The sequence below is a fragment of the Motacilla alba genome, chromosome 7, assembly GCF_015832195.1.
Source record: "Motacilla alba alba isolate MOTALB_02 chromosome 7, Motacilla_alba_V1.0_pri, whole genome shotgun sequence".
NCBI classification, from domain to species: Eukaryota; Metazoa; Chordata; class Aves; order Passeriformes; family Motacillidae; genus Motacilla; species Motacilla alba.
Genome location: NC_052022.1, coordinates 36,077,179 through 36,100,206, shown reverse-complemented (window position 1 = coordinate 36,100,206; position 23,028 = coordinate 36,077,179). Strand labels below are relative to the sequence as shown.

At 48.6% G+C, this 23,028-nt stretch overlaps 1 protein-coding gene across 10 annotated transcripts in view; it reads right to left on the bottom strand.

Annotated features, from left to right (window-relative positions):
- Positions 1–23,028, bottom strand: part of COL6A3 (collagen type VI alpha 3 chain) — a 57,873-nt gene that overhangs the window by 8,205 nt on the left and 26,640 nt on the right. For 8 of the 10 annotated variants that reach the window (XM_038143071.1, XM_038143063.1, XM_038143065.1 and 5 more), the window contains 33 exons: positions 22,195–22,815; positions 20,468–21,067; positions 19,290–19,892; positions 18,261–18,863; positions 16,263–16,609; positions 15,696–15,774; positions 15,203–15,348; positions 13,883–13,975; positions 13,432–13,485; positions 12,435–12,506; positions 11,524–11,550; positions 11,362–11,406; positions 11,202–11,255; positions 10,974–11,036; positions 10,515–10,580; positions 9,771–9,824; positions 8,994–9,029; positions 8,402–8,464; positions 8,058–8,120; positions 7,308–7,370; positions 6,792–6,854; positions 6,555–6,605; positions 6,397–6,432; positions 6,239–6,301; positions 6,040–6,102; positions 5,381–5,413; positions 5,252–5,288; positions 5,129–5,140; positions 4,480–4,973; positions 3,797–3,896; positions 2,620–3,318; positions 1,429–1,537; positions 425–699 (listed from right to left, as the gene is read on the bottom strand). In XM_038143071.1, coding sequence (XP_037998999.1) covers positions 425–699; positions 1,429–1,537; positions 2,620–3,318; positions 3,797–3,896; positions 4,480–4,973; positions 5,129–5,140; positions 5,252–5,288; positions 5,381–5,413; positions 6,040–6,102; positions 6,239–6,301; positions 6,397–6,432; positions 6,555–6,605; positions 6,792–6,854; positions 7,308–7,370; positions 8,058–8,120; positions 8,402–8,464; positions 8,994–9,029; positions 9,771–9,824; positions 10,515–10,580; positions 10,974–11,036; positions 11,202–11,255; positions 11,362–11,406; positions 11,524–11,550; positions 12,435–12,506; positions 13,432–13,485; positions 13,883–13,975; positions 15,203–15,348; positions 15,696–15,774; positions 16,263–16,609; positions 18,261–18,863; positions 19,290–19,892; positions 20,468–21,067; positions 22,195–22,815 — 5,787 coding nt within the window. The remainder of the gene's footprint in view (positions 1–424; positions 700–1,428; positions 1,538–2,619; positions 3,319–3,796; positions 3,897–4,479; positions 4,974–5,128; positions 5,141–5,251; positions 5,289–5,380; positions 5,414–6,039; positions 6,103–6,238; positions 6,302–6,396; positions 6,433–6,554; positions 6,606–6,791; positions 6,855–7,307; positions 7,371–8,057; positions 8,121–8,401; positions 8,465–8,993; positions 9,030–9,770; positions 9,825–10,514; positions 10,581–10,973; positions 11,037–11,201; positions 11,256–11,361; positions 11,407–11,523; positions 11,551–12,434; positions 12,507–13,431; positions 13,486–13,882; positions 13,976–15,202; positions 15,349–15,695; positions 15,775–16,262; positions 16,610–18,260; positions 18,864–19,289; positions 19,893–20,467; positions 21,068–22,194; positions 22,816–23,028) is intronic. The other 2 variants (XM_038143064.1, XM_038143069.1) reach the window with 2 other exon arrangements.

The window sequence follows — 23,028 nt, the reverse complement described above, 5'->3', positions numbered from 1 at the left end:
TCACATGAAAGAGGCTTGGCTTTCCCAAACAGGTCTGCACGCTGATCCATTGATGAACTAACTATTGCTATTAGCTGAGAGTTCCAACAATGCCATTAAAAACCACCATTAACAGTAAAACTTGGCCAAGGAGAGATGCTACAAGGGAAACAAATGAGCCACACTAGAAAGAGAAGCTCTCTGTAGAGGGATGGATTGATCCTGCTTGTGTTTTGCCATGGGGCACCCGTTTTTGAACAAAATTCCTAACCCAAGTTGGCAATGCCCCAGCACAGACTTCCTGATTTACACCTAAAACCGAAATTTGGCCTCTGGGCGACATTTCCCACAGGAATAATCCTCTCAGGGGGCAAGCAGAGCCACAGCCTGCTGTGGTTCAGCCTAGAGGGAGGCACTGCCCACACGGGGAGAGCTGCTCACGTACCGCTGTGTCTCCTCCTGCCGCCGGCCGCGGTGGCTGTGGCATTGCTGGTGGCCCGGCTGCTGGCTTTGGTGTGCGTGGTGGCACTGGCTGCTCCCTGGGCAGTGGCGTTCCCCTGGGCCACGGAGCTGGCTGGGGTGGTCTCGGGGGCTCTGGCCTGGGCCGTGGCGCTGGCAGGAGTGGTTCTGGCATGGGCACTCGCCGCTGGCTTGATGGTGGCGCTGACCGTGGTGCTGGCAGCGAAGGTCCGGCTAGCGGTCGCGTTGGGAGCCACGAACCTGAGCGGAATTTTGGAAATGGAGACGAGTTGACGTGTTGACGAGTTGAAATCACTGGGAAGAACCCACCTGAGGTCAAGAGTCTTTGCCAGCTTTATATCTGCCCGCAGTGAGGAGTGAAAAGTGCTTAGACCCAAGCAGTGAAAAGTGCCCCTAGCGGAAGGTGTCCCTGCCCGTGGCAAGGGGTTGGAAGAAGATGTTCTTTAAGGTTCCTTCCAACCCAAACTGTTCTGTGATCATCTGATAAGGGTGAACTTAGCAGACAGACCTGCAGTGTGCCTGACTTCAAGGGGCTTGGCCTTCTAAAGCCAGGACAGCTCTGTGCCACCAGTGAGTCTGGGTGACACAAGCTTTCACTTCTCTTCAGAAAATATTAGCTGTGATGGATTCTGTGTGTCAGATAACCCAGGGCAGCCCAGCCTCTGAAAATAATGGTTTGAGTAGAAAGCTCCAAATTCATAGTAATTTCTGGAATTCCTAACCTATACAATCAAAGTCAGCATATACCTCCTTTATATTTTCAAACATATATAAGTATGGAATTTACTCCAAATTTAAAATGATACATCACCCTTCTCTAAAAGATATCTCTGCTGCTCTTTTGACACAGCACTGGGGAAACCAGTAAAATTGCTTGAAATATTATTAGAATTATGTTGATAAAAAGATAATACTGATTTTTGAAAGTGAAGTTGCTTTTTCTTTCCTTTTTCCCGAAGTATTACTCACACTGCTTTCTGCCCGATGAGCACGGGGTGTTGGCCCTGGACTTGCTGACCATTCTGGAGCCACTCACACTGTTTCCTTATCTCTGGAGACAGGTAGAAAGCAAATTCACCTGGAGATGGAGAGAGACAATAAACACTGGAGTTGAGGATGGTGGATACCCACCACCAACACATTACATTTATTTCTTCTTAATTAAAAAAAAAATAGGAAATAGGTTTCCTTTTCTTGCTTGATGTTTGGTTACTGCAACATCCTGGGCTGGGAGATTTGTTATTCCAGTCTACAAACATGAGGGCCTTAACTACAAGTGAGCTGTTTGCCTGAGTCTGTAACTTATAAACACATTTCTTGTAACAAGGCACTTCCAACCAGACAGGTAATGTTATTTTTTCAAGAGTTAGAAGTTTCCAGGACTGCTGTAAGCAGTAAATGGAAAAAGCAAACTGAGATAATCTAAACATTTATTTCCAGATGTTTGCTTTCTATTTAGCACAAGACATTCCTGAATCTGTGGTATATCAGCCCACTGATCTGGTTTGCAGGAATTTTTGCCAAAAACTAGATTTCCTAGAAGAGGTCTACTTCTTATCCTTGCTGGATGGGTATGTTTAGGACAAACCCAGCTGGAGGTCCAGCCTGGGTTCTCTAGCTAGGCTGAGATGTAGATATTTGAGGCACAGTCAGCACATCCCAAACACAGCAGCTTTATTTATCCCTGAGCAGAGAATCCTGTACATCTGGTCCTTAAATCTGCACAGAGCAATTCCAGATCTCAGCCTGAGCCAGCCAAGGGCCTGCTGGACATGATGTCTATGCTGAAGTTGGGAAGAAAGACCTGCTGGGTGTTCAAGGAGCTCCAAGGAAGTGTTGCAAAGGGCCTCAGCGGGATCTATGTGAGAGGCAAGCCAGGTGGGATGAGATCAGAATCCACAGATGAGCCCATGAGACCAAGGCAAAGCACACTGAAGTGCAAACTCTACTTGGTGGATCAACATGGAAGGGGATGGGGAGGCCAAAGTGAACAAAACCGGGACATACTCAATTAGGTAAAGTATGAGCAGCCCAAATTGTACCAAACAGTACAAACCATAAAAGAAGAGACTAACTTCAGCGGGTGCTGCTGCTCAAAACCTTTCAGAGGTCATGTGTTGCCCCTTCCATGACACATGGGCTGCAGGATGTTGCACTTACTTCTGATAAAGGACGGCAGCAGTGTCCCAAAACGCAGCAAGGGCTCTTCATGGAGCTCTCCTGGTTTATCAACCAGCTTGAAGAACACGTCGTTTGGCTCGCTGGCGAGGCTGTAGATGTTCTTGGCATTCACCTTCCTGCCGATGCCCAAGACAACAAAGAAGTACCCTTTGCATTTTGCACTGGTGACAGCCCTCTGCAGGTGCTCGAGTTCTTTTTTGTTCACTTTTCCAGTCATCATCAGAACTATGACTTTTAGATCCCGAGGGCTCGGCGTGCTTTCGAAGACATGAGCAATTGTGTGTTCAATTGCACTTCCCAGAGCCCTCGTGCCGTGCAGCTGGGTCATTTGGTTGTGGAGGTAATTAATGATCTTCTCTTTGGATGCATAATCAGTTAGGGAGAACTCAGTTTTTACTGGTGGGAAGCTTGAGTTGATTTCGTGTTCGTAAGGAGCTTGCTGGAGAACGGCCACTCTGGCGTGGTGCTGGGATACTTTTGGCTCTGAGCTGATTTCCAGGTTAGTTACAATATGGGAAATGTACTTCTTCATCTCGCTGAACTGCAGGGGGGTGGTGGACTCGGAGCTGTCCAGGATGAAGGCTATGTCGGTGTCCACGTCAGTGGGGGCTGCCCTTCTGTCTCGGAACGCAGGTCTCTGGCCACTTCCAACACAGCTGGGATGGGGGTCACACACATCTGGGGAAGAAATACAGGGAGTTTCACCTGCAGGACCCGAACACAACCCTCTCTCATCACTGTAAACATCTCTTGTGTCACGTGAAATGCCATCAAGCCCTGGACATTCACTGGTCCATTGATACCAAAGTAATTTCATCCCACAACACATTCAGTTATGTGTTCAGTATTTTTTTATGCGCTCCTTTGTCCCTGAAGCACTCTGCCATAAGTGGCAGAAGGCCATCTTTTAGAGCACTTAGCTATCAGTATTTGGGCTGTAAAAGTGGCAACCAGACAAAAAAGGAGCTTCTCTTCGCAAAGTAGAGAACGCCCAGCAAACCTCATTCACAATGCCAATGTTTTCCGCTCAACCCAAGAATCCCTTGTATCCATCAACACAAGGGCCAACTCCCAAGCTGGGCTTCCCTTCTTACAACCAACTGCTGCGTGGCCAGAAGGATTTGGAGCTGTCTAGAGGAGAAATCGGATGCTTTACCCAAACAAATGTGACAAGTCAAAAGCCTCTGAATGGTTTGATTCAGCTGACCGCCGCTGGTTGGAAGAACAATGGCGTGACCAACCGCCGTGTTGTTGATCTGGTGAGATGGAAATAGAAACACACGGAGTCAGTAATGCTGCCTTCTGCTGCTCTCAGCTCAGAGGAGGGCAGGGCAACCCACAACTCTGAGGAATCCTCTGCTCAGCACAATGCTCTCGGTGGATCCCTTTTGGGAGGAGCCTCGTGTCCCCGATGTCAGTATAGAGTCATAAACTCCAAGAAAAGGGACCACTTGAACCAGTGCTCAGTGAGTTTATCTGGGGCTTTTTTGAGGCTTTCAATCTCTGTCTATCCACTCTCCCTCTGCCAACAAAGCTAATACACTCTCACCTTCCCACCCTTTCCCTTTCTGTTAGACTCTTCCTTCTGTTTATCCCACACTTGGCACCCTGGAGCCGTGGCCTGGGAAAAGAGTGACTCCTGAGAGTCTCACCAGCACTTCCCAGCATGTGCTGCAGGGATTACAAAATCAGGGTTTCTCTCCTAACAGATGGGTGAGTTTGCCCAGCCTTCCACATTTGAGAGGCCTTTGAAAGCCGAGCACTGCCTGTGGCATCCAACACCATGAAATCAGACCGAGGGCATGAGCAGAAAATAAAGAAAGGGTGAAGGACCCCAACCTCCAGAGCTCTGGTAAGAACCGCATCCTGCCTGCTGGTGAGGAACACCGGCACAACCCCGGCGTCGTAGAGCTTCAGCACAGCATCGTTGAGCTGTGGGGACGCCCTCGTGTCCCCGTTGCTGAAGAAGACAGCCACCTTCCTCATCAGGAAGCCACTGCGGGCACGCTTGAAGGTATTCCTGGCCACGAAGGACATGGCGGTCTCCAGACTGCGTGGCTTGGTGGTCAGGGTTGCCTGGAAGTTTTGGATCTGCTGCAGGAGGCTGGATTTCTTCCTGGCGTCAGCAAAGCGGATCTCGGTGGTGACCTCGTTGTTGTAGGTGACCAGGGCCACCCGTGCCCCGCGGGGACAGTTGCTCTCGGCGATGGTTAAGTTGTTGACCACTCTGAGCACGGTTTGCTTCATCCTGTTGAAAACCTCCCTCACGACGCCCGAGGAGGTGTCAATAGCAAAGGCCAGCTCGGTTGGGAAGACAGGGCACTCCTTGGGACCTGTTGGGAATGTGCATCGGGAACAAGTCATGCCTCAAGCAGCTGTCAGGATTCAAGGACAGTGTCCTCAGCAGGGGTAAATCATTCATACGTGGGGAGAGCAACAGTTGTGACACGCAGCCACCCTGGGGTTTAAGGGACTGGATGAGACTTACCATAGCAGCAAGCTGTGGAAAAGACGGAGAGGAAAAAACAGCTTGGTCAGTGCCATTCTTGTAACATGATGGGCAAATAAGGGTAGAGGCAGGGGCTTAGCAAAGCACTGAGGAGGTACTCACGGCATTTGTCTTTGATGTTCCGCACCAGCGCACATTGCTTTAGGAAGTAAAGAAAGGGGGGGAAAGAGATATGTCACACAGCCATCCCAGGGGTGTTCCAAAACAAGAGAGAAATTATGCGACACTTACATCTCTGGATTCTCCTTTCTCGCCTTTGAGGCCCTGTTTCAAAGAATGAAGAGAAGTTGAGTGCAAAGTGTATCTCCAGGGTGCCTTATGAACGCTGTCAGAATAACTACTGAACCATGGGTCATGCAGGAGCCAAGGGAAAATCTGTCTGTCTTCAGCTGTGCTTCCAGCAACAGAGTGCAGGGCTCTTTGGTGTGAGGAGTAAACCTAGCTGAGGCCAAACCCAAAAGGGAGGTTGGAACTGGATGGTCTTTAAGGTCCCTTCCAACCCAGACCATTCTGTGAGTTACGATGCTCCAGGTTCACCTTGGCCTTTCTAGGGAGCCTTGTGCCAGCCAGATTTGGTCATGGCCCTTATTGTGTGTGGGGTGGTGAATGATAAAGAGATGAGAATCTCCCAGAAGGAATTTTAAAGGGCATATTGCCATGGAGAATTCCTAACGCCTGGCAAGAGCATGTCCCTTGACTTTTTCCTATGGTTTGAGGAAGGGTAAATATTTATCAGCCACTTAAAAATTTATAGAGACACATCCAAGACAAATAAAGAGGGATTCCCCCAACTTGAAATCAGCAGGAGACAGTGATGGACTTATTTTTCAACCCCTGGAACCCACAGGCACCATTACATGAAGCCAATCAGCAATGCAATGAACACTTACAGATGGCCCCGGGTATCCAATCTCTCCTTTCTGACCGGGTGTCCCAGGTACTCCTGCATTTCCCTAGGGAAGAGAGAGCAGAAAAGTTCTCTCCATGAACATCTGCAGGAGGACTCCCAGGAGCACTTGGAGGAAAAGATGTGTCCATCTTTCAGGTCATTCATGCAGAAGGGAAAATTTGTACCATGGTCCAACTTACTCTGCGGCCTCTGTTTCCTTTGGGGCCGGGGCCTCCAGCAACACCACGGTCCCCAGGTCCACCCTAGGAGGGGAAAACCACAAACAGCAGCTCTAAATCTGCACAGGCCCACGGAAAATTGCTTGGAAAATAAATGCACAGCTCAGGGCTGCACCTACCTTTGGCCCTGCATAACCTACGAAGCCACGTTCTCCCTGAAACAACAGAAAGGTTAATTTGGATGTGTTCTAGAAAATGCCCTCATCCACCTGCACTGGGGATCTTGGCTGCTTCCTTGTCCTAGCTGAGGAGGTGGGAATGCTGAGTATACACCTACCTTCCTGCCTTTAGGACCCGGGCCACCAATTCCATCTCGTCCATCATCACCCTAAAATTGGAAAGCCAGAGTCATTAATATGTAAATGATATGTGATATGTAAGCAACTTAAACCCCACAGGTCCAGCAGCACCAATAGAAAGAGCCCACTGAAGCCACGGGGCTTCGTGAAACTCTTAAATGTTCCTTGAAGTTCCTTAAGTGTCCTTAGAGGTGTGAGGGCATGGCCACACTCACCATCTCGCCTCGTGGGCCTGGCTGTCCATTTGGCCCTTTGATTCCAGGGTCTCCAGGCTCACCCTAAAAAGAGGAGCATCTGTTAAAGCATGTGCTGAAACTCCAGGCTGCTCTGAGCCTTCCCCACCCCATCAACACTGGTTTCTTCCCACAGAGCAATCTGCAGCCCTCCTTGTGGCAGAAAGGCATGACTGGACCTGCACAGCCCAAAAAGCTGCCATGTGCATGCTCTTTAGTGGGACCTTTGGTGATTCCAGGAAAGATAAAACCTTCCCACATGGGAATTTTCTGAGAATCTTCCCTGGAAAGTTGATTGGGAATCTCAGTTGCTCAGTTACTTTTGCCTTTCTGTTCACTGAAATGGAAGCCTGATGAGACAATGAGCACAGGGCTGCTTCTGTCCACACTGTGCAAGCCCAAGAGGTTCATCTCATGTGTTTCTTTAAGCCCATGCAAAATCCAGCAGCTTTTCAATGCAGCTTTAGTCGCTGGTGCCCAGTGCTCCTGAAGACATACCTTTCTTCCCAGGGGACCAATCCTGCCACGTTCTCCTGGGGGTCCTCGAGGTCCACTCCCAGCCTGGAATGGAAATGGGGAGAAGCATGCTGGCATCGTTTAAGGAAACTCAGGTGTCAGGAACTAAGGAACTGGATGACCATAGAAATCATGTACTGACTACTAGGGCTGGTGTCTCTCAAAACACCTCAGGAAATTCAGAAGCCTGCTTCATGTTTGGGAAGAGCTGGAGGTCCCACTCAGTTCAATGCAAAGGCCAGCAGGAATTTATATTGTCCCTAAGAGAACACCCACAGGAAAGCAGGAGGGGGAAAATCATGCTAGGGGCGAGGAAATGAAATATGGCTTTGTGTCAAGTGTGCCTGAGGAATGCAGCAGGAGGGAGAAATATATACATGGGGTGGCCCCTGCAGGCACATGAGATGGTCATGCTCTGGCTTCAGAGGATGAAATATCACAGAGATGCCCCACCAGTCACTCAGGGATCCTCTTTAACTGAAATTGCAATAATGGGCCAAACACTGAAGTCCTGACCCCTCTGTGGATGCTTTTAGCTCTTTCTCTTCTGTAACTCTTGATCAAGAAGTCCTAAGCACAGGTTGAGAGGAGAATCATGCTGGAAGAGAGTGTTAAAAGAGATTGGAGCAGAGCTGGAGCCCTAGGAGAGGGGAATGCGACGACACATTGAAATCTTATTAGTTCAACGACAGTATGGTTGGGCCAATGTCTGGGAAGCAGCAGAAGGATTACCCTGGGTCCAGGGACACCCTGCTCTCCTCTGATGCCTGGTGTGCCAACCTGGCCAGGAGGACCCTGTGTGGGAAGAAAAGAGAGGCTGTCAGCACACGTGGGCAGAAACACACCAAGATCCGGGGGGAGGCAAATGCTGCAGTGTCTGAGGGATGCTTTGCAAACACGTCACACCTTGGCTGGTGTGAACACAGGGGCAGGTGGGACAGCCAGGCCACAGCACTCGCAAAAATACCCAAATCCCAACAGTCTTTGTGGGTGAGACTCTTTGGGGAAGTGGCTGTGATGAAGTAACACCCCAGTATCATGAAGCAAGGTCTTCCCTCTGCTGTGAACTCACTGACCTGTGGCCCTCGCATGCCTTGTTCTCCAGCTGGCCCTGGTTGACCAGGCGAGCCCTTGGTGCCCTGGAAGTATAAAACAGCACAGTGCAGTTAGATGTGATCAGCACCATGGGAAAGGAAAGGGGAGATCAGGGTATCCACAGCTGCACAAAGAGCAAGAAAGAACAGATTTGCAGTTGTGGTTTTTTTTCTTGGATTTGTTTTGTTTTGTTTTGTTTTTTTAAGATATGGTGATAGCAGACAGCAATGGTGGGGGCAATTTGCCTCCTGCAATTGATGAGCATCAACCATCCTGCCTTGGCCCTGTTACACTGCACCAGCAGCACATGGGGACAAAATATCTGACCAGGGAATGCTGTGGGAGACAGGCAGGCACGTGGACAGCTGGTTCTGCACCGAGTCCAGCAAGGAGCACACAGGGAGATGAGCCTGAGGAGGAGGAGGAGTTGGGAAATTTGGAGGAGAGAGGAGGCAGAGAGGAAGAAGCAAAGCTTGCAAGTGCTTTCTCTTGGCACATCCCTCTGGGTGCTGAGGCTGCCTGGCCTGTGGTATGGCAGGAGCCCCCCCCATGTGTTGTCCCATCACCACCTACCTTTACTCCTATGGGTCCCCTTCGTCCTGCCATGCCCTGCAAATGAAGGAACAATGAGACTTGTTGATCTAGTATGTAAGCACACCTTTCCCTATTGCTTTTAGATAAATGCTTCTTATCAATGCTTCTTATAGTCCAAAAATTACATTTGGCTATTTTAAACTACTAGGAGTAAAGGGAGAGGGAAATCCACATGGTCAGATCTGTTAAATCAGATTTGGGTATGTTTTGTCCCTCTTCACATCCCCCACAAAGGTGAGCTGATCCCTTATGCATGTCAGGTGTGTGTCACCCTCCCTGGCACAGGAGTGACACGCAGCAGGGAACACATCCCAGACATCCCAGTTCCAGCTTGGATTTTGCCTTTCCAAAACCAGCAGCCAAATGTGGATGCATATCATGGAATCACAGACTGGTTTGGAATGGAAGGAACCATCAAGACCATCTAATTCCAACCTCCTGCCATGGGCAAGGACGTCTTCCACCAGACCAGGCTGTTCTAAGCACCGTCCAACCTGACCTAATATATAAATCATGTGTAACTCCACTGATCCGAGCACTGAGTTATATGCAAGGGAATAAATTCGACTTTTAAAGTCTCTACAACAAGCCAGGAAGCCATGAGGCATTTTCCTTTTGAGATTTTTTTTTTCCTTATTTTTGGTGTGGCTTGTTGGGTCCTGAGGTTTGTGAAACAAAATACATGGAAGGGAAGGAGGGGACAAGTTATGGTCAGTCTAAGCTTGGGCCTCACTGACTGGAGGCCTGGCAACTCACCTGCCTTCCGACTTCACCGTCTTGGCCCTTCAGCCCTGCCGGTCCAGGATCTCCCTAAGGGAAAAACAAAACTCAGGTGAGAGCCCTGAGATGAGCAGGCACTGGGAAAACAGATTCAGTTCTCAAAAAATGCCTCCTTTCATGCTTTCACACAAGTTAAAAGTCCTGCCTTTGGTGGGAATCCTTCTAACTCACAGAGACTTTCCATCAAGTTTCTGAGCCAGCAGAAGTCAACATTCCTACTCTTTGGGAAATGTCCTCTGACAAATTAAGATGCATTTTTATTGTGAGCTGATGTGAAAACAGATGGGTTTTGAAATTTTCCAAGGAATGTGTGGGAGTTTTTTTTCTTGCAAAGGCTTCAGGTGAATCAGGAAGTTTAGATTTGGTATAATCTAATCAGCTCTCTGCTTTTGTATGTGACCCATGAGAACATACGAAGGTAATTTCCAAGTACAAAGTTCTTTTCAGAGGCAATATCCCAAAAAGGCATTGTAAAATAATAAAAAAAAAAAAAAGAAAAGGTGCTTTTTACACAAAACATCTTCTAAACTGACATCTTCCCAGAGAAAGTTTTGGTTACAAACCAACAACATTCTCTACTGGAAAAAAATATTCCATCTGACAAGGCACGATGAGTTTAAGGAACTCGCATCTTTTTGGCAGCATCCTTTTTTCTCCCATCCTCTAGCCCATTCTGTTGTAAAAACCAAAAAACAACACAAGACAACAAAGAAATTTTACCATTGGTCCAATTTCACCCTTTTGTCCTCTGGGGCCCCGTTGAGTATTATCAGCTCCTGAATCTCCCTGAAAGCAACAGAGCAATGAGAAACATCTGTGTAAGTGGGACATGAAAATCAAATCTCATAAACTGCTCTGCTAGAGCTGAGAACCAGTTTTTCTTTTTTTTCCTTTTTTGACTGAAATACATGAAGTATTGCTGCTGTTTTCAGACAGACACAGCTTTTCACCTGAGAAGTAATACTGAAGAAGACGAGGAAGGGGAATTTTAATTTGGTGAAGCAGCGATTGATGGGTTGGTATGACATGGTGCCCACGTGTCACCTCTGAGTCCTTGCTCTGTCATGGGACCTGCCACTGTCAAACAGCATTTAATAAGCCAAAAGCCACCCTCTCTGATGACCCCAGGATCAGTGGAAAGTGGCGGGAGAATCAAGAAGATGCCTCAGCAGTATTTACCGGATCTCCACGGAGCCCACGGTCGCCTCGTTCCCCTCGTTCACCCTTAACTCCCTTATCTCCCTGTGGGAAGAGATGGAGAGTTAGGAAGAGCAGCTCTTGCTTGTTGAAAGCATCTCAGCCCAGCCCTCAGCCCTGAGGGGAGCATGATGGCTTTCCACCCTCCCCTGGCTCAAATCCACCTCTACGCCATCGTTCAACCCCACCGTAAATGTGATTAAAGCCTACCCTCCTGCCAGAATATCCCTTCTCTCCAGAGGAGCCAGGCAAACCCTTGTCACCCTAAAAAAAGAAGAATATTTTAGAATATTTGCCACTGCCAAGGTGCTTTCTAGATACTTCACTGAAGCATCAAGTCATTAAGAGAAAAACAATTAAAATTACTGACCTCTTCTCCATCAATGCCATCCAGACCCATTTCTCCCAGTTCACCCTGTGGAAGGGAGGCAAGGGGCAAATGCTCACTGAGAGGAAGGGGGAATGGGGAGGGGGATAGTGATGTGCCACACACTCATGCTCACTGCTGTGGCATGAGGAAATAGCTCCCTACCTTCTCTCCTGGGAATCCCCGAGAACCCTAAGGAGATAAAAAAGAGAGTTACTCCACTTTTGTCCAGCTCACTGCCATAGAGAGCAGTGGAGAAAGGGGGCTGGGCTTGGTGGACAGGATTTTCCATAATTTCTCTTATGTCAATGTTTGTCTTCAGCTGCCTCCTCAACACTTGTGCCAAGATAAAATATGTGGGGCGTGGGGGTTAATCCAGTTGATTCAATAAAATATCTCACTCCTTGCCACAACTCTTCCTTCACTGACTTTTGTTTCTCCCTGCACCCATTTTTATGTTAATCCAGAGCCAGTCCTAGTGCCTTTGTCCAAGGCTGAACAGATTTTTAACGAGACTCAGAATCTCAGCTAATGGTCTCGGTTCACGCATTCTCTTCTCCCTGCCAGAGGATCATGTGGTCAGAGCAAATGGTAGGAAACATCTCCTTAATTTCACTACTTCCCATAAACATTATATGTTTCACCACCTTTTCTGGCTTGGGGTGCAGCTGCTGTCCTGGACCATTAGCTCAAGGTTCCTCTTCAAAGCCTCAGCCATGGCTCACTTGTCTCCCTCTTCCCCAACAGCAGAGTTCCACCCACTCACTGTCCCAGCCCTGTGCCAAGACACGCACATCCATCTCTTCCCAAATCTTTCCCCCAGAGCCAGACTGCAGAAGATACATCATCCTTGTCTGTGGACTGAGCCTGGGTCTCTGGGCTGCCTTTTTGCTCTTCATAGCAACACCAAAGCCACAACAGCCTCTGAAAGCCCTGGTGCCTGGCCAAGTGGACACATCCACTCCAGGGCATGTGGCAGAGGTTGTGTGACTTCCTGAAGCAGCAGGAGTAACCCCTGGGGGACTCCCACCCACTGGACTCTGGGTCTGCTCTGGGCAGGCTTGTTCCACACGTACCTTTGTTCCTCTGTGCCCGGGGCATCCCTGGAAGCCTTGTGTCCCATTCACACCCGGTGGTCCACGCTCACCCTGGTGCATAGAGGGGGAAAAACAACAGTCAGGAGTTGCCTGCTAAGCCTGTTTCTATGGCTACCTGTCACAGGGGGTGGCTTGGAGGCACAGGAGCAGCAGGTTTTGCCTGGCCACCCCACCACCTCTTGCCCACAACATTCCTCACGTAGAGACCAACTGCAGGTATTCATCATCGAGACAAAAACATCCTTCCCAGTCCCTCAGCTGTGAAAGAGCTTCGTGAAACTTCTCTTTCAAAAGTAAAATGACAAGATGAAGCCCTCAGAGCTGTGCACAGATGTCTAATCTCATCCTGACCTTCAAGCCTAGGGAAAGCATTGCCTGGCATGCAATGTCTCACAACAGCCTTTGGCCCCTGCCTGCGCTGTTGGAAAAGCCATGAGCGCCGTCAGCCCCTTGGCCTCAGCTTCAGCCCTTGGGAGTGATGCATGGAGGGATGTTTATTCCAGGGCTGACGTGGGATTCATGCAGAGTTTGGATGAAGAGTGCTAATAAGAATTCATGGGATTCACGTTGTCTGCCGTGTGAGGGATAGGAACATCACTCTTGGTTCCACTTTTGGACTAACTCAAACCTTTCAGCTGCAGGTGGTATGGATAACTTTGTCATAGGCTGCAGATTTGATGAAGTTGAGGATTTTATTTGCTTTGGGGAATAGCACAGAGATGGGTCACATCAAATAATGGGAGTTATTCCCCTATCATCCTTCTCCAGCTCTCGAGAAGCTCCTTACTGACTTTCAGGAGAAGCTGGGACCAGCAACTCAGCATGTCAGGTGTGGGAAACTCAGAGTTCTGCTGTCTCTTCTAACCCACATGCACATTCCCAGCAGAAAAAAGTTTGGAGGCTTTTCATTTAGTGGAAACACCTCCAAACACTTGCCTATGGGGAGGTCCCCATTTGAATAGGGGCAGTCACTCACCGGTCCTCCTTCATCACCAGGGTAGCCCCCATAGCCAAGATCACCTGTGACACCCTAGAAGACAACAAACAAAATTGTAAATTTCCTTCGCAGTTCTGTGATTGATATTCAAGGTTTTCTTGGATAAGGGCAAAGCAGCTGCTTGGTCATATGTGCTAATGAGAGATATAATCTCCTTTTGATGTCCTTAAATTGTTTCACAGGATGTTTCACCCTGTCTTTACAGGCATTTATCCCTGCCCTCTTGGATGTTTTGCAGCACTGAGGATGTGGGGAAAGGGAAGAAGAGCAGCCCTCAATTGCTCTGCATGCCCCAGAGTCAGTTTTCAAAGAGGGAGAGTAAATGGAGCTGATCTCCCCATTAACATCACCCACTGCAACTACACGACCTGCACATCACCACCAGGTTCCCGTGCACAGGGACCCTTCATCCCCAGATGGAACAACCTACCTTTGGTCCTATAGGGCCTGGCACACCTCTGTCCCCTCTCTGTCCTGAGCACTTGCAGGGGACCTTGCAGCACGTCCTCTCCGCGATGTTGTCCTGCAGGAAAAATGGGAAGTGAAAGCGTTAGAAACCTGCCAGATCCCCAGCACCTGATTTTGGACATCAGAGGGAAGGGTTAAAACAGAAACTGCGTGGGGCAGGAGTGTATGTCGAGTGCATGTAATGGGACATCAGTACCCAGAGCCGTGCCTGTCACTGCAGAGAGAAATCCCATCTCCAAAGAAAAAACTCCAGGCTGTGGAGCAGGCCACGAGAAAATCACTGCAGTGAGCAGCTCATCAGCAACCCGCAGGCTGAGAGTGATTTGCAAGCATACAGTAAAGGAGAAAAAAAAAGGTTAAAAAGAATGATATCGACTCAGAGAAACCACAGCTTGGTTTTACATCATCCAACAGAAAAAAGAAGGGAAAAAAATCACTTTCTTTGCCAAGTACATTGCTGGCTGCAAACGTTTCCTGCCAGCTTTGCACATTTACATTTTGGAAGGATTTTTCTAGGCTAAATTACCTGGGGAGGGGCTGAGGACAAACTCTTATCCCAAAACCCAAGGCTCACTCACAAGTAGCTGCATTTTGATTTATGGGGAAGGGCCCAGCAAGGTTACCACAGGGACCAGTGGTTAAGCCAAATCTCACTAGATCTATTGGAAAAGGAGCTCAATCATGCAGGTAGCAGCTGAGGAGGTGGGAGGAGCTGGACATACTGAGGCTGACAGCAAATTAACTCAATGCTCGAGAGGAATTATGCATTGGGAAAGAAGTAAACCTATGAAGAAGAAAGAATCATGGAATGGTTAGGTTGGAAGGGACTTTAAAGGGTAACTCCTACATTTGTTAAAAGCATGTCTAAAATAGAGGCAGTGCATGAGATCAGGGAAAGAAACCTCGAAAGCAACACTTCTACAAGAGGTTTAGCACTGACCAGGCACGACAGGGCATTACTGTAAGGTTAAAAAAAACCAACAGCGTAAACACAGGCAGAGGGCGGGTTTTTGGCACTGCAGCTTTTGATGGCATCTTATCCCATCCCATTTGACCTAAAGCCTTGGCTGGAGTAGGGTTTCTTCAGGAGTGGGAAGAGACTGTGATCTGCTCTGAAGTTTGTTTGCTGTGGCATCCGTGAAAAGAGCTGACGTGAGGCAGGGAGGGGAGAGGAGCAGAGCCAAGAGGGTGTAATCCAGCCACGGCTCAGCCCCGCAGGACATCCAGCCGTGGGCTTTCCTCCAGCATTACAAGGCAGCACTGCCTGTGCCAAGTTACTTACAAGCTGCTCTGCCAGCTCAAAATCCAAGTCCAGCAGATTAACTCTAAGTGGTCTGTTGTAGGTGAACCCACGGCCAAACTCCAGCTGCATCACTCTGTCAAAGTTGGTCACTCGGTCCAGCCCGATGAAGATGAGAGCGTTGACCCCTGGCAGGGAGAAGCAGAAGGGGCTTTGTGATGGGGAGAGGTGTTAACCACGTGTTACCACCCTCCCCTGTGATAACACATGGTTATCCACATCTTTGATTGCAAACAGAGCCTTTAAAATAGAGAACAAGCGTCTTCAGACACATCCAGTGTGAGTTGCCCGCACGCTTAGGTGGCAGCAGGCAGCTAAACATCACAGGAAGGCAGTGAAGAACAGCAAGCGCATGTAGACCTCACAAAATCCTTAGCTCTTACTAACAAAAGCAGATGGAATTAGGAGAAGTGATGGTAAAATGGGCTATGTTAACATGGACTGTAATCAGTGCCTGGAAGTGCAAAAAAATTACCTTCTAAGTGTAAAGTAGACGAAGCAGCCTCCAGCTGATTTATTGGCTCATCTACACCATCAGTAAAATGGATTATGACCTGTTGAGAGAAACAAATTTCTGTCAGGACCCAGAATATTTCAGGTGTGAAACACAACCAGTGTGCAACCTGAAGGGCTTTTTTTCACTGCTTCATCTGAGAGAAGGTGAGGGGACTTCTACACCTTTTCCAGGCCATGAAGCTCTGCACTCCTGTGCCAGGTTCCTGTACCTTCCTGTTCCTGTACATCATGCAGGTGTTGCTAGAGCACAACACAGGAAATATCAGGAAAGCAATAATTTGCAGCTAAGCAGTGGTTGTGGGAACTGGCTGCAGTGATCCTCATCAATTGTCAGGACCTTGACAATGCAGGGAGAGTGCTGCAAACAAGTAGGGTTTAGGTGACAAAATTTATGGTGAATAAATTCAATTAATTGAATTAATTTAAAAAAAATTATTATGAATTTAGAGTTTCTTTACCAACTAAAGGACACCAGAAGCCAGCTTTGCTGGCCAATACCACCCCAGAGGCCTTGGCCCTGACTCACCTTGGTGCTGCCAGCCGGTGAGGACCGGAATTTGCTCAGGTAGGACCTCAGTGTGTCTGCCCTGAGGTAGTAGGGCCCGCGGGTCCGCATGTCCAGGAACCTCTCCAAGAGCTCGGGCCGGTACTCGGAGAAGTCCAGCCCCTCCACAGGTCCCCCCTGGGCCTGGGCCATGATGGCCACCCTGACATTGGGTGCCTGGTTGCCAGTGCAGCTGATCTTCTGCATCTGTGTTATCCTGTTCAGCACAGACTCCACTCTCGACTCCAGGCCTCGCTGGGAGCCGAAGATGTTTTGACCGGGCCCAACATCACTGACATCGAAGCCAATTATCACTTCTAAGTCACAGTCTGAGAGGGGAAGGAAGAAAGAGAGAAGAACATCATGGAGCAATGCAATGATTGGTTTTCAATTTCTAATTACTCTTTTAATAGTTAATGAGGACGCTGCATGAAGAACTGACACCACTTGCTGTACAAGTGCCTTCTGTTTCCTTTCACCATAGCAGTGGTAACCTGGCAAAACTTATGTTTTATTAATTTACTTTTTTTAATTTTAGCAATGGGATGAGTTGCCTAAACCAAGTCCAAGAGAAATTTGTATTTTCATCAGGCAGCTAGGACTGCTTCTCTCTCTCTCCAGCACATGGAATCCTGTCAATACTTGTACAGTGTGCACCTCCTGCCTGTGCTGGAAGTGACACTCAGAGAATCATAGGGAGGTGTTTGAATTCTCTTTGGTATTAGCCACACTGCCTGGTTAATATCTTAACCACACTTGGGAGAAGTTAATACCACCAGCAGTGGTTTGCTTTTCCAAGCACTCAGTTATTCTTCTCAGCTGGAGCTGCTGCTCAGTTCAGGGCTGTTGTGCCTATCTTTCCGCTTCTCCAGAGGTTAGGAGACGCCTCTGCTTAAAGTCAGAGGGCTGAGCCATAATCAGCTGTGCTGGGAGTAGGACTGGCTGTAATGTAGTAAGTAAAACCAGCTGCTGGGAGGCTGATCCGACAGCAATACCAGCTCACTTACCACAATTCCCCTGCTTGGCTTCTGAAGTAGCCAAATCATGGGATTCCTACTTAAGGCAATTTTATCTTGAACTGCAACCACTCATGCCCTGTTTTTTCCTCATATACCTGTCATGAGATGAGGTGGGCATCCTGGCAAGGGAAATTCTGTTTTCCCCCTCACTGTCTAAAGGGCTTTCAAGAGTGCTAGACATAGGCTTTGGACAAGATCCTGGAGTGACAGCAGGGGAAATGGCTTTCCACTGCCAGAGGGCAGAGTTAGATGGGATATTGGGAAGAAATTCTTCTGTGTCAGGGTGGGCAGGCCCTGGCAGTGGTTGCCCAGAAAAGCTGTGGCTGCCCCATCCCTGGAAGTGTTCAAGGCCAGATTGGACAGGGCTTGGAATAATTTGGGATGGTGGAAGGTGTTTCATGGCAGGGAAGTTGGAACAAGATGGTATTTGGGGTGCCCTCCTAGTCAAACTATACTAGAATTCTATGATTCTGTGATTTCCAGCATACCATGCATGCCTGAATGGCCAAAATTTTCAATTATATTGTAGTAGACACAGCAGGGGGGAAACAAGGGCCCTCACTTTTCATTCTGGCAAGAAACAAGTTGGTCTGTCAAGACAATACTGGTATCGTGTCCCTGTGAGAAAGTCCAAAGTGGGATTTAGTCCAAAGGCTAAATGTGGTGGTAGAAGGCCAGTGATTTAGTGCCTGGCTGTCACATCTGAAATGAGTTCCACCACGGTGGCACCTCTGTGGTGATGTTACTCCAGTCATTCACAGGCTGAAGGCCATGGACGGGCAACTCTTGTACCAAAAGTTTGCTGCCTCCATCAGATTCCTGGAGGAGAAATGAGCCCATCCTGCACCTCAGGCCATAGGCAAAGCACAACAGTAGGACAGACAAGTCCATCAAAACACACTGGACATTAAAAGCCCCTCCTGAGAAAGACCTGAGACCGTCATGAAGGGGTTGTCCTTACCTCTTGTCACATCTGTTGTTCCTGGGCACAATCTCTCCTCCATGGCAGCTTCCAGCGTGACCAGGACCTGCTCATTCAGCTCTGACAGCTCCTGGGCTGTGGCTGCTCTGAAACTCATGGCACTCTCACTGGCCAGCAGGCTGACTTCCTTCAGGTCAATGTTCCTCACTCCGACTGCGAACACCTTGACGCCTTTCTGCGTGATTTCCAAGGATGCCCTCGGTCCATCATCCGTAGACTTCCCACCCGTGACGATGAAGGCGATCTGGGGCACCCTCTGGTCAATTCTGCTGCCGGCCTCCTTCACAAAGTGCCTTTCCTGGATGTGCTTGATGGCCGCGCCAGTGTTCGCCACTCGCCCGCCTTTGTAGATGACTTTGTTGATAGCATCTAAAATCTGAGCTTTGGTGGAGTGGTCCTTGAGGAAAAACTCATCAGTGACATCTGAGTTGTACTGGGCCAGTCCTACCTGGATAGAGTCGCCATCCCTGTAAATGGCATCCACCACGGAGTAGACGAACTGGAGGACTTCTTGGAAGTTATCTCTCCCCAGATTGATGGAGCCATCCAGCAAAAACACAATGTCGGCCTGCTTTTTACCTCCTGAAAATATTACAAAGAAAACAGAGTTGTTACTAATTGTTTGCAGCATCTATAACATTTAAGCTGGTCCGGGCTTTGTGAAGTAGTGCTTTGCAAATGAAATTTCTCTCTCCTTTCTACCATTTTAATTTCATTAACCTTTCGCAGGATTTTACATCCATACAAGAATATTTTTGTATAACTCTTCATACAGCATAAGAAAATTTTTGTATAACACTTCATACAGCATTACTTCTGATAGTCATCCTCATCTCCTTTCAGATTTAATTATATTCTTTCCTAACTCAACAACTTAAAAGATTTTTTTTAATCGATGCAACTAAAGGTTTGAGAATCAAAAGGTGTTATTACAGAATAATTTTCACTTTATACAAATACCATCTATACTCTGTTCAGAAAAGTCTCCAGGATGAATAGCAGCCTTACCAGGTAGGAGTGGTCCAGGTGAGTCTGTTGTAGGTATCGGGAGCTCATCTAGAATGTTCTGCACCCTCTTTTCTAAGGTTGAGAGTCCTGTGAAGTCCTGTACCACAAGCACACGCCCAGGATCATTGGTGATGACCTGCAGCTGGTCCCTGTCCACATTCCTGGCTCCGACACCCAGAGGTTTGATGTTTGTGGAAGTGATCACTCTGGCAGGTCTGTCCACATCATCCTGGGACCGGTCTCCAAGGATGACCACCAGGTGCTGGGGCACTCCATCTTCTATCCTGCTCCCCGCGGACTTGATGAAGTAGTTCTTCACCACGAAGTCCAGGGCTTTGCCAGCGTTGAGGGGGGACCCACCTCTAAGCCTCAAGCGACGGATGGCTTCCAGGACAGCATTTTTGGACTTGTGGGTCTTCAAGTAGAACTCGGGGAAGACACCATTGCTGAACTGCACCACCCCAATCCGCACTTTGTTCGGCCCCACTTCCAGCTGCTGGACAATTCTGCTGATGAAATCTCGAATATGAGCAAGCCCATCCGGCCGAACGCTGTCAGAGCTGTCAATGAGGAAGACTATGTCCTTTTCATCTCCAGAAACATCTGCAGGGAAGCGAGGAGAGGAAATTATTGGCGTGCCAAGCCTTTGATTAAGCTTTGCTGGAGGATTTCTGTGCGATCTGCTGTCATGTGAGGTAGAACCACGTGGCATACTTTGGCCAGCTCTAAGCATGGTGCTTCGGGGAGCCTCTCCAAAAGGGCCTGTGTGCAAGTGGGAATGTGTGTCTGCCTAGAATTTGAAGCATGCATTACTCACAGCCTTATCTGAGTCATTCATTAATAATACTCTTCTCTGGATTTGTCAATGTTTCAGCTTTATTTTGCCCCAGATTTATGCCTGTTTCCTAGAGAGCTGCTAAGTGGGAATAGGCAATAGTATACATAGCGTATTTGAATTGACCCAAATAAATGTCATGTTTAAAGTACTTTTGACTTGAAAAACATAGGTTATAATGTATTTAGGTACTTGGGTAGAATTGTCATCTGCCTAAGGCTTTCCTTCTAAAATTGTACATGTGCTACGACTTTGGTTTTAACTAAGGAAAATTTGACTTAAAGAGAAGGTCTTTTGGACAACGTTTGTTTGAGTAGCAGCCCAGAGAGAGCCAGTGCCTTACCTATGGGGGGCTGCACATCGCCCAGCAGCCGCCTGATTTGGTCCACAGTCAGGGTTTCAATTGGAGTCAGCAGCTTCTGCTCGAGGCTGGGCAGCTCCTGGAAGCTGGAGACTTGGAATATATATTCAGGACTAAGGGAAATCTGTATCATCTCTTCAGTATCCACGTTCTTTGCTATCATCATAGGTGCCACCCCCACTTGTTTGACTTGGAGGGATGGGTACTCAAAGTCATCGTCGGACTTGCGGGAGGAGAGGATGACCAAGAACTGCGGGACGCCCTCCTCTATGCGGCTCCCGGAGGGCCGGGTGAAGATGGTCTTGGCCACGAACTCCAGGGCCTCCCCCACGTTCACCAGCTGGCCACCTTTGGACCGCAGCTGCCTGACGGCATTCTGCACCTCATCCTTGGTGGAGTGGGTGTTGAGCAGGAACTCCACGTGGGGATGCTCACTGAACTGGACCACCGAAATCCTGGTGGTGTCGATGCCCACGTCCAGGTTGTTCACGATCCTCCCTATGAGGTCGCGGATGAGGTAGAACTCCTGGGCGGCATAGCGGGAGCCATCAACCAGGAACACGACGTCCCTCTTCACACCCGCTGCAGGAGAGAGGGCATTGGTCAGAAGATGCACCAGGAATTGCTTATGGAGAGCAGTTAAGCTCATCATCTACACCACTGACCCATGCCTCTGGCCATGGGGATGGTACTCCTTGTTTCCCTGCCTGGAATAACTCCTGGGAGCCCCAGCAGGAAGCTCTGGGTTCAACCCAGAGACACGACCAGTCTGCTAGGCACATCTCAGGGAGTGCAAGAACAGCAAGTTCCAGAGCAAAGGAAGCGAGAGGGAGCAATGGGACACCTGGAACAGTAATTCCTTGTGAGATTTCCACCCAAGAAAATGTCGCCTGGTGGTAGTCCTTACTCAGGGCAGGTTGGTTTACATTGAGAACCACCCCTCTTTCTTTGGCTTTGCCCTCTAGGAAAGATTCTATCATATTATTCTCTCAGTTTCTGCCTTTCTAGGATGATTTTTTGATTCCTAATGAAGTGTTTTCTGCAGTGGTAATTCAGGTAATTCAGAGCCTGAATTATCGCAGAATATCACACCGATAAATTGGGATGGAGGAAAGTGGTCTGGTTTAGAAGGGAATGAACAGAGTAGGACAGTGAATTTTTAAGGGATTTCTCCAGGCTGGATATTCTTCATCCCAGGCATACGCTGGCTGGACTTCACTCCAAGGGAGACCAGAAATATAAGATCTGATCCTTCTCCTGACGCCCGCCTCCAATTTCCCTTTCTCCAGTTAATTAGGGAGGCAAAAGTAGGAACAATCAGCATGTCTTACATTTAGCAGAAAGCTGACCTTGATTTATAGTGGTCTGAAGGTGTCCCTGTAGCATCTAAATGACAAAATTTCCATTCCAGAAGGAATAGCATGGACTTAAAATCCATCCACTTAAAATAAGATTAAGGTGACAACATTCACTTTGTGGGTCTTCCATGCAGATACAGCATGGACCACCTAGAGGAGCTGGGCTTAAAGGTGGCTCAGTTTAACTGCACAGCTCCTACCAACCCTGAGTGCACCAACAGGGAGACCACGACAAACTTGGAGTCTTAGCCTTGACCATCTTTGCTTTTCTCAGTTTGTGTTGCAGCCATGATGTTACTAAACATCATATTTTGCCACTGGCTCTCGGTGCAGACACAAACATCTTCTCACCTGGGCTGGGTGATGTAAAAACCAGGTCAGGGGCAAGAGATTCTATCTCTTGCCTGGTCAGCCGGATGACTCTGTTGGAGACGACCTGCTGCACTGAGTCCAGCTGGCTGAAGTCGGGCACAGAGATAGCAAAATCTGGGAGGAAGGAAATGGTCTGCAGCTCTGTGAGGTCAGCATTTCCGATCCCAATGCCAAAGGGCACTGTGCCACTTGTCTTCAGGACCACTGAGGGCCTCCTGACATCATCCTGGGACCGGTCAGCAGTCAGCAGGATCAGGAACTGCGGGACGCCCTCCGCTATCCTGCTGCCGCTTGACACTGTGAACACGTTCTTGATGAGATAGTCAAGGGCTGCCCCCGTGTTCAGAGGAGAGCCTCCCATGAGCTTCAGCTGCTGGATGGCGCTGACGAGATCTGCTTTGTCCTCGTAGGTGTCCAGCAAGAACTCGGGCTGTATGGTGTTGCTGTACTGTGCGACAGCCACACGCACCTTGTCGCGGCCAACGTCCAGGCTCTCGACAACTCTTTGGACAAATGTCTTCAGGAGAGGGAAACCTCTTCTGACACCATCCGAGCCATCGATCAGAAACACCACATCCTTCTTCTCACCTCTCTCAACTACTGTTTGAGACAAGTAAGGGAAGGGGGGGGGAAGTGAGATTCTCTTTTGCAGTGGTTAATATTCTCCTCGTACATTGAACTGAAGGAGAAAAAAGCTCGGGAAGGGGAAGGCGAGGTGTCAGGAAAGGTGGTTCGGTTCCTTTGCCACTGGATGCAATCCCTGGTGAGGAGGCAGATGGGTGGAAGATGGTGGAAACTGGAGTGCAATGCATT